General features: G+C 40.4%; 1 protein-coding gene across 2 annotated transcripts; it reads right to left on the bottom strand.

The window, feature by feature from the left end:
• Positions 1–2,805: 2,805 nt before the first annotated feature.
• nrsn1 (neurensin 1) lies at positions 2,806–9,134 on the bottom strand. 2 transcript variants are annotated; one of them, XM_037454516.2, is made up of 6 exons: positions 9,031–9,134; positions 6,249–6,367; positions 5,926–6,018; positions 5,706–5,824; positions 5,283–5,470; positions 2,806–5,135 (listed from the first exon to the last, which is right to left on the bottom strand). In XM_037454516.2, the coding sequence occupies exons 2-6, from the start codon at positions 6,345–6,347 to the stop codon at positions 5,032–5,034; spliced, it is 603 nt and encodes a 200-aa protein (XP_037310413.1). In that variant the 5' UTR covers positions 6,348–6,367; positions 9,031–9,134; the 3' UTR covers positions 2,806–5,031. The 2 variants fall into 2 exon arrangements, with proteins under 2 accessions (XP_037310413.1, XP_037310414.1); XM_037454517.2 differs by having other exon boundaries at positions 6,249–6,364; positions 9,031–9,128.
• Positions 9,135–12,594: the final 3,460 nt, after the last annotated feature.

Raw genomic sequence — 12,594 nt, 5'->3', positions numbered from 1 at the left:
TATATATATATATATATATATATATATATATTATATTTTGACCCTACATATTTTGACTTTTTTCACAATGTTTTTTTCCCATGACATGACTGGAATGATCTTAGATGGAGCAACCTACACGTCCCTGACACTAATGCCAAATGCCCCACATTTCTGTACTTTAAACCTTATCTGGGTTCAAGGGGACATGGTGGCTCTTCCTAAATCCTTTTTTAGTTTTGGGTAACTGACATTTATAAAAAATCATAACGGGATATTGCCCCAGAGACGGATTGGTGCATCTTGGAGGATCAACCATGCTATTCATCCTTCCTGCATTGGTAAAGGCACAAGTGAGTTGAATTTGAATGTAACAGAGAATTGGAGGGTGGATGCACTAAAAAGGGTAAACAAATCTACACCCTGTGCCAGCCTGTCAGTTTAAGGTTGTCCACAGGATGCCCTGAAGTAGACAAACATGTGATTGTCTTGAAAAATACCCTCAGAGGCTGTAATAAGTTTCATGTCAGTGTGACCACTGAATGAGACACATCCGGCCTTCTCTCCCGTCAAAAAGGTGGAACCCTATAGGCTACGTAGCATGGCTAATAAGTGCTAAAAGCTAAAGCAAAGCAATTAACATCAAATTCAATTCATCATTCAAAAGATTCTTCATCATTCTTGACAATGCCTTCATAACTCAAGTGAACGCGCCTTGTGTTTCTGCATAACCCCTAGGGTTCACTTCTCTGAAACAACCAGTGGGGACAATGCCCCCACTACTACCTCCGCGGTAGTGTGCTCAAGACTTGGCAGGAGCGGGATTTGAACCCACTGGCGGCGCGTACAGAGGCTTCTGGGCTCTAGCTGGCACCCCTACACTACCAGTCCTGGTCACATTTTGGCAACTTTGATTCTCCTATTTAACCTTGAGCATGTGAGTTAAACTTTAAAACTCTTTTAAATGCTATTTCTACATGTGGGCTTGAACCCACAACCTTCAAGTGCAGTGCATGGGCTAATGTCAGCAGCTCTTCCAATGTGCTACTTCACCACACACTAACTGATGATTTGTTTGTTGTATTTAACCTTGAGATCGCTACTCAAACCTGAAGTAAAGCCAAAGGCTCAAAACCAAGACTGGGCTTGAACCCGCAACCTTCAAATGCAGTGCAGGCTTGTGGCAGCAGCTCTTCCACTGTGCTACTTCACCACACACTAACCAACCCTTTGTTTGTCGTATTTAACCTTGAGACTGCTACTCAAACCTCAAAACTCTTTCAAAGCAGAAGTGATGTCTGCATGAAGGGGCATGAACCCACAACCTCAGACAGCAGGTTGGAGCCTGCAGCCCTTCAGTTGTTCCCTTGTGCTATTCAAGCACATGCCTCATTGTGTCTGTTTCTCATATTAGACCTTGGGATTGTTTACTAAACCTCAAAACTGTTTCAAAGTTTACAGTTTGAAGCCCTGACTGCAACCAAACCCTCCTTCTGAGAGAGCAGGTTTGAACTGAGGATCCTCCACACTTCAGCCTTCCTGCTATCTCCCTGCACTTTTCCACCACACACCTGTTGATTCTCATAGATTCTCAGGCTGGAATCCAGAACCGTTCCATACCGTAGAATTGCAGGTCAAGTAAAGTCATATAATGTCATTTCTAATAAAGCCCTAGTTGATTTCACTACTTTTATGCTGTGATCCTTATTTCACTTTTTTCGACATGTGTGCTGATGCCCACGTGTGAATTGAGAGGATCCATACCGACTCCCCTATGGAGCTAAACCAGTCTGAGGGTCCTCCTCAGCTGAGTGGAGAATAAATCCCGGAAGAAATAAACACGTTTGACACACGGCACCTTGAGGAGAGAGAATCAAATCCCAAATGTGGATCAGGAAGGTCAGCTTTGATTCCACTAGAGACACCAGAACTCACGATGATTCACAGTGTCACTGTTTGTTTAATTTAAAATTAGGGCCGGGACTTTAGCGCGTTAATTACGATTAAACCAGATGACTGGTTTAAGGACCAGGGTAACTAAGTCCACGTCTGAAAAAATAACCAATGTTCTGAATGTACTTGAAAGTATTGGTCTACTTAAAAAAACCTAGTTTACAGAAGGTCTACTTACCTATAGGCTACCTGAATTTCTGAAAGTACTATATTTCTAAATATGCTATTTCTACACTTGTCTGCTGATATTGGTTGAACAAAAACAAAAATCCACGTGAAAAAAATTACTTCTCACTGTTCTCAGGTCAAATATTTATGCAATTAAAATGCGATTAATTTCAATTAATTAATTACAAAGCCTCTCATTAGATTAATATTTTTAATCGAGTCCCGGCCCTAATATATATATATACTGTATATATATATATATATATATATATATATATATACAGTATATATATTATATATATATATATGTATATATATATATACGATGCCCTGTCATCTCTGCAGCGGCTCAAATTGGGACTACGTCAATGTATTTGTGCGTCACTAACCCACTAGGGAGAAACATGGTTGAGTTGGAAGAGCCAGAGACCCAGAGGAGGAGGAGAGGGCGGCCGTGTGTGAGTCATAGTGTCTCACTGGTTTCCCCCCCTCCTTTGTCTGATAGAGCACAGCAAGAGAGTCTACACGGTGGATTGGAGGCTTGGTGGGTTTGGACACCAAATTAAATTCATATCCAATCCATGACTCCTTGACCTTTTACCAACAAAAAAGACTCATTTATGATTAGGTCAGTAAGAGATTAACTTTCAATTAAAAATAGAAACACTAGAATAATAAAATAATATCGACACGTTCTGACCTGCAGATATTTCATTTTTTATTGTGTTCTTTGAAAAATAGAATTACTGTATACAGACATTAATATATATGTGTATTTGTTCTTTATTCAATCCAATCTTTGTTTTATGCACTGGGATAATCGACTTTTACATCAAGTGCCACTTAAACTGGGAAATGATTAGATTAGAAGCAGAAGAATATGCATCATGAATTTTAAATTGTAATGTAAAACTCAACTTGGGGCAAAATAAGGATAAAACATCCTTTACAATCCACAGCATGGAAGAACAAGTCATCACATTTCTTGATATTTTGAAAACCCTCTGACTACACTGGAAGGTTTTTTGATAACCGATTGTTTAACAGTTTTCTTTTTCTTCTTGTACTGTAGGTTTAAAGCTTAACAGCGTAAATTCCTTGAACATGTCTTGATTATAAGTAAATTGTTTTTCATAGTTAAAGCTACATGTTTGAGTTGTATCTGAGATCAAATGCATCGACACACTAGCATGGAATGGAGGTTGTGAGATAAATAAAAAGGACCATTTACATTAACACATGAGAGCCAGCAGAGCAAAAGCTCATAGGATATATGTTTATAGAAGCAGTCTATAAGCATATATCATTTCACACAGTACATGTCTCGCATGGATTTAAAAAGGGGATGAACGGTTTGGAAAAACAAAGCACAGTAGCTTGATGGCACATGAACGCTGACTATCTATCTATAAAAGAATAGACAAAGGTAAAAGAACTGTATCTGTGTGCAATGAAAGAATAAGCAACAAATAACAACAATTTAAAAAGGCAGGGTCACAACATTTTAAAATATGTATTCAAATACATACGTAGATACAGTATATAGTTTTGAAAAGCAGCAAAACGTAGTTACGCCTGCTTGTAGGTAAAAGAGTGAGTGCAAAAAATAAAAATAAATGAAAAAAGGAAAAGACCTAAAATGTTTTTGGTGGTATGCAACCTGTTAGATGATGGCTTCGATGATACATACAGACTGTAAGCTGTTTAGCTTCCTGCATAATGTAGTTTCAAGTTTAGTTTGTGAGCACATGGAGGCAGTTAGTGTTGTCGAGAGCATCCGTGGATCCAGACAGAATGTAAACAAATCAGATGTGATGTAGCTGTGCTCTCCTCACCGCCCTCGTTATGTAACATCATCCGTCACGCTGTTTGTCCGTGCGCCCCCACTCGGTCTTCATTTGAACACGCAGCACTTGCACGTTTCTTCTTTACCAACCGCTAACTGCAAAAATGTGCTTGCCTGGATGGACAGGTTGGTGTGTGTATGATTGGATTAGTCAAAGGGAGAGAACGAAACAAATACAATAAGTCCATGGAAAACCGATAGAAGACGTGATGAATGCCTCGTTTTAACGAGAAAATAATCTGCTTGACTATCATTTTGTTATTGAGCGTCAGACTTTGTTTTTCTGCACGTTACGTCCGGTTCAGTGTATCTTTCATCATGCTTTCTGCTCTATCGATCGCGTTTGATGATTTTCTGAAGGAGACAAGGTCAGACACCTAATAGGACAAGAGAAATGTCAGTGGAAAGTCTACCCTGAAGGTCTGTTTGAATCAGTGTTCATTTATAATCTGTTCTGATGACGTGTGAAGCAAAGTGGGACTTTTCTAGGCTCATTGTTGCATGTAAACAAAGCTTAAAAGAATAATTCGGCCGCAGTAAAGCACATGTAGTAATATTTGGAATGGACAGTTCTTAGCGGTGTAATTAGGTCGCACAGCACATACATTTACACACAGCACACACAAAGTGTTCTGCACTCAGGAAATGCCCTCCTCTTATCTCCTTCTTAGAATCTATAGGCAAAGAGATAATGGCTGATGAGGGCCAATCCTCAATAACTTCAAACAATACGGCCTCTGCTGCTCTGCACACCACCCAGTAGAGAAAAAGATCAAGCTATGACGCTGTCGTTGATTTGTTTCTGCTGTTTGTTTTTCTGGGAATGACTGAAGACCTGCGCGTGCTTTGTCAAATCACTGTTATGCAATGCTTGAACATTCCTCAGCTATATTAACTCTGCTCCTATACATCTCGAATGAAGTTTAAATGCCAAATCAACAAATAAAGATGATGAACCAGAAATGTCAACGATGTAAGCCGACCTTTAAAACGAGAAAATGCACACTTGCACACGCGTGTCGACTCGAGTCTGAACACTGAATCCATCATCTCACACGATTCTTCACTCTTCATTTGGTCTTCTGTCAGGTCTCTGACTTGGTGGTGCCTGGCTGTATGTTCTGGACTTTGGAAAGTGTGACGGGCACCTTTCCCTCCCCGGGGGTTGGTGCTTTCATTATGGGAGTACCTGCGACAGAAGCAGTTCTGTTAAGTGGGATAAGCCATTTGATTACAGAATACCATTAAGCAATTACCCTTTCACTTACTCTTGGGCCTTTATGTTTCAGTCTTCAATTCATAAGGGGACATGACAGCAGAGAGGGCCAAAGCTTACCGACTGTTGCGTGCAGATCTGCCAACCTCTCCTTGAACTTCTGCTGCAGATACAGTTCCTCCTTGGAGTAGCTTTTGGCAAAGGCAGACAGCAGGAGACCCACAGCCATGGAGGTGCCTCCCACACAGAACAACACGGCGCCAGTCAGCTTGCACACGTCCAATGCACGGTTGAAACTGACTGCGTGGCTGTTCAAGAAAAGCACAATTGTTTTGAGCATTAATAAAAGGGTAAAATTGTGACCCTAAGGAAGTCTAAAGTCTGCACTCAAAAGGTCACCCTATTTTTACCGCTAGCTTCAGGTGATGCAACACTGTAATACAACACTATGTGGATTCCATTAAAAACAAGGTGTCACGGTTCGTTGAAATATACAGTATACAGTATTACGGTACTTTACCCTGTATTTTTCCTTTACAGTACCTGTCAACAAAAAGAAGATCATCTTCCCCAAATGCTTCTATCTTGACTGGAGTGGCATAACCCACCAAAACAACAATGAGTCCTGCAAACAGTATCAGGGATCCGAACGCGAGACAGACCTGGCAGGGGAAAGGAATAACTTTTGCAATTAAACTATGACGACAGAAGTAGCATTAGGGGAGATGATGATTTGTGAGTTGAGGATAGAGGTTAACCTTACCTTCCAGAGTAAAGAGCTCCACCTGCTAGGTGATCTCTGAATCTGAAAATCTTCATCACGCTCCCAGATAGAAGCTGTGCACTCCTCGTAAAACTGGAGAAAAGACAAGAGGGGGATATATTTCCATTTGTAAACATTGAATAACCTGAAACCCACTAGCAATCCCCTTCTAAAATTGTTACAATAAAAAAAAATGCTGAATGACTACAGTGCAAAATGAGAAGGGGAACATGAAGACTGAAATGGAGGAGAATGTATAATATTTGTAAAACTGAAACGTGTGTGTGTGTGTGTGTGTGTGCATGTGAGAGAGAGAGAGATACCTGGTGTAGGTAGGAGCGGACCCCATACTGCTGGCAATTCCCGTTGGCGTGAGCTTGTTCACCATACTCGGACCCACAGATCTCTGAACAAGAAGTCATCCTTCACATCTGCCTACCTGCTTGAGGACACACACACACACACACATGCATGACTGCACCCTGTGCTTCAAGAGGCCACCCACACAAACAAACTCTCTCCTGCTATTACCAATGCCTAACCTTGCAAACACAAGTATGCAGTGTATTAATACATGAATGAACACATGTACCCTCACACAGCGCAACAAAGTTATGCAACGTTGTGCTGAAAGCCTGGGAATAATATATGCATTCTCCTGGTCTGCTATAATGAGGTAAGCCATGACATGTTGCTATAGTTTTCCTTTTTAGATCAATGCACAAACCTTCATCACGATAATATCATTTTAGGAAATTGATTTTGGAAATTGTAATGAAGTCAAGCGCTGTACAAAATAACTTTATGATCACAATTGATATCAAGATAATTCAGGGGGTTTAAATATTTATGAGCTTGAATTATAATTACCCTTTTTATTTCTGCATCGCAATAAAAAATAGCATCAAAAAGCAAGAAAAGAGAGATCCACAAATGCTGTAGTGCCTTCCAATAAGGTCACTTCGGACGCCTCAGGGGTTTCAATAGGCTTGTTCATTTATTCCAGTGTTTCGTTCTTTCACGTATAATAACAGAAATAAACTGTCACTAAACGTATAAATAAACCAACAAATAAACAAGCAAAAAATACAACAATTGAAAAACCATATGCCTGCTGGCGTCCACGTCTTCCCAACACTCAACACCGAAGCAAAGGAGACAACTTCCAGGATCGTTTGTCTTCCTCTGCCCACTAATTGCCACAGGTGTGCAACTTCGACCAGCAGGCGTCACCCAATTAACTTTGCTTCAAAATGGCTCCTACAAATGCATTTCCTTTAATAATCATTAAGTGTTGGGAACATTTCTTATGAATGCAAACTAAGTAAAAAAGAATGAAGATACATCCCAAAAATGCATTTATTTACAATATGTAATGCTACTTAAGAAGAATGCTCTGATCATACACGCACCCTGCAGGCTCATTGTGACATGTTTATCTAGCTGTGGGAAATGTTGTGGACTTGGGAATACGTTTGGTCTTGCATCTGCATTCCCTTTCTATGCAGAACAGTATCACGATATTTACTGATGCAAGCTATGCAGTAATAATAAGGGAGGTCATGTGATTACAGAGCCTGTGTTTAAACTGCAGAAAAGTTATTCTTAGTGTCTTCCTTGTTATTGATTGCCCTTGACAGCTGATATTAGACATGCACATGCATCGCTTGAGAATAAAGTGAAGTATTTATATTTTGTTTCATTCATATAGCCTAAAAACTCAAGAAATGTTGAAAACCTGTAAAGTATATCATACTCTATGATATTACTCATGATGTAGGATTGAACCATGCCATTTAGGGTTGGCTGGACATGAGATGTTAACGGTTTGTCTCACTTCCAGAAATCGCCAGACATGAGTTCCCACACAATATGGGAGGTGTCACTATTTTGGTCAGAAAAAATAACATAAATTTGATGAGCGGAATGCTGCATCAAGATAAGACAAAGTGTTCCCTGGTACCTTGTGTTTATTTTATCATTGTTTAATTCGTATCTACTGAGGAACGTCAGCAGATGCTGATGCTATGAACCATCCTCTTACCCATGGTTTCATTTCCAAGGCGGTTAAAATACAAATAATGTGAACACAAATATTCTAAACATTTAGTGACTCCACACTGAGGCTAATTTACACACTAAACAAGAGTAGAGAGTGTAGGAGTTTCATAAATCAGGCATTTTTTGTCATAAAATATTTTGCTCTAACATCACAACATGTCTTCAGGCCTCGTAGATTTCCTCAGTGCCCTTGATCTTCTGTTGTCCAGGACAACCTTCAAGCATATACAGAAACACACATGCCAACAAGCTAAATGGCTAAACTGGCTTAGTTACAGATGAGGTTATTCGATCTGAGTGTAATGCTAAATAAACACAACACTAGATGAGCGTAAAGGTCGTGTACAGCGTGTCGATCCTCTTGTGTTTTTTTAAGCATGCAAACGAAACATTTCACCACCTACCTTGACCTACAGACGGATCTACAAGGCCAAATACATAGAGCCGGTCTTATGAAGCGTTAAAGCGGGAGCTGGCCGTGGTGATGAACACCATGTTAGTACCATCCAGCCCCCTCGGCAGGAAAACACACACACACACACACACACACACGACGTCATATGTGACGCCAGTCTGAAAACAGACGCCCCCCCCCCCCCATTAGACACAAATAGAAACACAGCACGCGTTTCAAATTGACTCTTGGACGGGCGGACTTTGCATCGAAGACTAAATCGCTTTTCTCCGCCATGTTGCCCACCTGGAAAGGGGATTATTACATAAATGTCTAAACATGTCTCCCGCAGGTGTGCGCGCTCAGTGGAGTTGTGTTTCATGTGACGAGGACAGCAACGCCCCGCGTCCCACAAGACTGTTTCCTGCTAAAAGGTGGCGACACAAAGTTTAACAGAACATGTTCTTCGACATCATTCCCGCAACAAAGCTACTTCCACACGAGCTCGACGACGTCGCGCAGGAGGATGAAGCCGAGTCTATTCAGGAAGTTTTATTTTCCGATATTTACAAGATCATCGATCCATCTGAGCCTCTGTAATTCTAGAAGTATTTCTAAAAATAAAAAAATAATCTGAAATCGTCATTTACCTGTCATTAACAGCTCGGGGAGTGAATACTCGCTGCCGTTCTCTCAGCCGGGTCCCATCACTCTACAGTCCTCTCTCTCTCTCTCTCTCTCTCTCTCTCTCTCTCTCTCTCTCTCTCTCTCTCTCTCTCTCTCTCTCTCTCTCTCTCTCTCTCTCTCTCTCTCTCTCTCTCTCTCTCTCTCTCTCTCTCTCTCTCTCTCTCTCTCTCTCTCTCTCTCTCTCTCTCTCTCTCTCTCTCTCTCTCTCTCTCTCTCTCTCTCTCTCTCTCTCTCTTCGTCGACGATTCAGATTTTCGAGGTGTCTCGCGCGCATGCGTCATCCATGACAACGTAACGCATGATTCACCGGCGATTATAAATAACCAGGGAGGAGGGAGAACTAGCTGAAAAGGAAATAGGCATTCATTCAAGATTAAATATCCACGACTAGATGCATGAATGAATATGTATCGTATGGATGGATGTGCAGGCCGTTGAGTGCATTTGTCACTAAAACAATATCATAATTACCATTTAAAATGCATTCTTTATTCTGCACACTGTATAGGTTGTGTATTTGGATGGAAAATGGCAAAATCCTTTCTGATGTACACAAAGAAACACAAACGAACAGAAGCAGGACTAGCCTGAAAGATCAATGAGGTTTCTACTAAGTGTCAGATAAAGTAAGTAAATCCTACATGCACCTCTGAAACATCAGTCAACCTTTATTGGTCTACAAGGGATTAAAATAAAAAGTATATCAGCAACACCGGACAATAGATCTATTCGTCACATTCTAGATTCAAGAGGCATTAAAGCTCTGGTAAAGTTCTTTAGATATTTAGATATGGTTCTTCAATATTTGTATTTTATAGATGTAACAATAATTCCCACCATTTCAGTGGCCTGTACACATTTGATGTGTTGAGTAGGAGCCACATACAAATTATAATATGCAAAGGACTGTGGATCCTTCAAGGGGTGTATGTTTACCATTTGTCTGATTATCTGGTTGTATGTATTACCCCTTCTATACAACCCCAATCTCAATTAAAACATTAACTGGTGGTAAATCAGGGTACGGCTGTTTGACACAACAGTAGTAACTGTGTTTGTGAGAGCTGCTTTCAGTTCACATTAAGTAATGGAACGACTGTCGCATTTTCAAAATAAATGATGTGCTGGTAAACAAAATAATCTCTGCCACATTGTACATCGACACGTGTGTGTGCTATCACATTGAACCTAATGCCATTTTGTTTTTGGGAAGAAAACGTTGTCATCTCTCTTGCTTCCTCCCTCACTCTGTGTACAAGCTGAGCATCTCAGAGCGGTGAGAGGAGGTTTCCATGGCAACGTGAAAAGGTCACCTTCAGCAAGTACCCTCTGAGCGTGTGCAGAATGCCAGTTGGATAATTAGGCTTCCTGTAATGACTGATAACAGACCACACCTCATTAGAGACACAGGGAGAGATTGGGTGGTTTGGGATGGGGGGGGGGTTCTGGGGGGATTATTAGTCATTAAGCAGATGAACAACAGAACATTTTCACCAAAGGTATTCCACCATTTTAATAAAAGATTCAGTGCCATGTGCACGCTTAGTTCCTACACAGTATGAAGTGATGCTAAAAAGCAGAAATAGTAGCAGTCAAGCAGACAGTTATCTACTGTCTCACTCGACAGTCTGTGGGCACGTAGCTAACCCGTAGCAGCTAACATGAAAGAAACAAAAGACACACTCATTTGCTATAATATCTAACCTCCATGTAGTGCTACCTGGCTGCCTTGTAGGTCATTTTGATCTTTATTAGCAGCAATTCTGTATCTCTATTACCAGATGATACATTTTGCCTAGACAGTGGTATAAGAGCTGATTACAAAGGAAAAAACAATAAAAGGCAACAATAACCTGTTTAGAACAGTAAAAGTTAGGATTATGATAAATTGCACAGGTCAAGCTATTTTGCTCACCTGTTTTTATAAAAATGTCTTCAATATCAAATCAATAAGAATAACTGTAGCCTTGCTTTCCACCAAAAACACAGAATAAATATGATTTTCAGCACCACTCCGGAAAGGGTCTAAGCCAATTTGTAGTCATTCATTTTTCAACCTGGGTTGAAGTATTTTTGATTATGTGACTCTACCTTCACCCATGACTTCTCCCCCTTTTCTGGAAGAATAGAACAAAATACACAAATGCACAAATCTTCCTTAAAATACAAAAACAAATCTGAAAAGAACATCTGCGTGGGGCGGATTCATGTATGTCTTTGGAAATGCATTTGTAACAATTACATTGATTCAAAAATTAACATTGCATGTGTCAGGCCGAGGGTGCGAGGGCAAGGAGGGAGGACTCAGACGCGGAGTAGTATTGAAAAATAAAAGGACTTTAATAGTCAAAAACTGGAAATCAAAATCACTCCAACCAAAAAAAAGGACCGGAAGGAGGCAAAAACAAAACAGTCAAAAACAGGGACCTGGACTTGAAAACACAGATAGACTCACTTGACATGAACGTTGACATGTAATGACGCCACACAAGACAAGAGACTCACAGGGCTTAAATACACAGGGGAGCTGCAGGTGATTGAACACAGGTGGAAACGATCAGGCACGGAGTCAATCACAGGGAGAGACAGGACAAGGCAGGAAGTGAAGTCACCCAGGGACACAAGAGACATGAAAACTACAAAATAAGACAAGAAGCAGAACCAAACCGTGACAGCATGAATTAATATGGCGATTGTTTGAGTCTTTTTGGGCTTTACACCTTCCGGATGTTGAAATTGGCAAGAAAAAAAAAAAAACCTCTAGCCTCCACACAGTCAAGTCTAATTTTGTAGACAATAGTATATAATTGAAGAGAACAAATAGTGTGGGTTCTTTTTGTCATTGGTGGTCAAATTGTGTCCCTGTTTGATTGAATAGTCTGTTGTTAAGATCTGTCTCTGATAATCTAATATAGGTACAGCATCGTGATGATGGAGATCTTGCTATGAATGAAATAAATCATTTAAGCACACAGAACATCATTTCTATTTAACTTCTAGGTTAAACAACAGCAATGGTGTCATAGCAAGGCTGACATCTACTGGCCATAAGCGCCAGTGCATCAGTATATACTGTACATCAATGCTGTTTAAATATGTTAACATTCTCTCTGCAAAGGTTGATTTCGATAAAGTGAAGGACACATTTTAGAGATTGTTTTAGTGCAGACAGTTCCGGCGAGATCTCCTGAATTTTGCGTCAAACTGTGCCTTTTGCATTTATTTTACTTGTATATCACTAATATGTTTCAATACCTCTCATGCCAGTGTAGGTTTCCATCTTCTTAAACGAACCCAGACTTCTTTGCATTTCACCATTAAAAAACAAATGACTAAATGATCCAATATAGTCTAGTATTAAATGGCCTGTCAGTACGCAGGGGATTCCTCGGAAGGTAGTTGTCTGATTAGCCTGATTGACACCACATTGGTATCGTTATAGAATTTAACCATTTCCAGGTGATTGAAATCACTGTTTTGCAACCAGCATCAGCAGAGCAGCTTCACGCACACCGCTAAGGTAAGGG

Source organism: Pungitius pungitius, chromosome 11 (genome assembly GCF_949316345.1).
Source record: "Pungitius pungitius chromosome 11, fPunPun2.1, whole genome shotgun sequence".
Taxonomy (NCBI): Eukaryota; Metazoa; Chordata; class Actinopteri; order Perciformes; family Gasterosteidae; genus Pungitius; species Pungitius pungitius.
Note: the sequence above shows the minus strand (reverse complement) of the source record. Positions and strands in the feature narration are given on the sequence as shown.

Coding starts and splice junctions, on each gene's coding strand:
- nrsn1 (XM_037454516.2), bottom strand. CDS start 6,347: ATGACTTCTTGTTCAGAGATCTGTGGGTCCGAGTATGGTGAACAAGCT. Junction 6,019..6,248: donor TCCGCTCCTACCTACACCAG/GTATCTCTCTCT, acceptor TCTTTTCTCCAG/TTTTACGAGGAGTGCACAGC. Junction 5,471..5,705: donor GATCTTCTTTTTGTTGACAG/GTACTGTAAAGG, acceptor TTTCTTGAACAG/CCACGCAGTCAGTTTCAACC.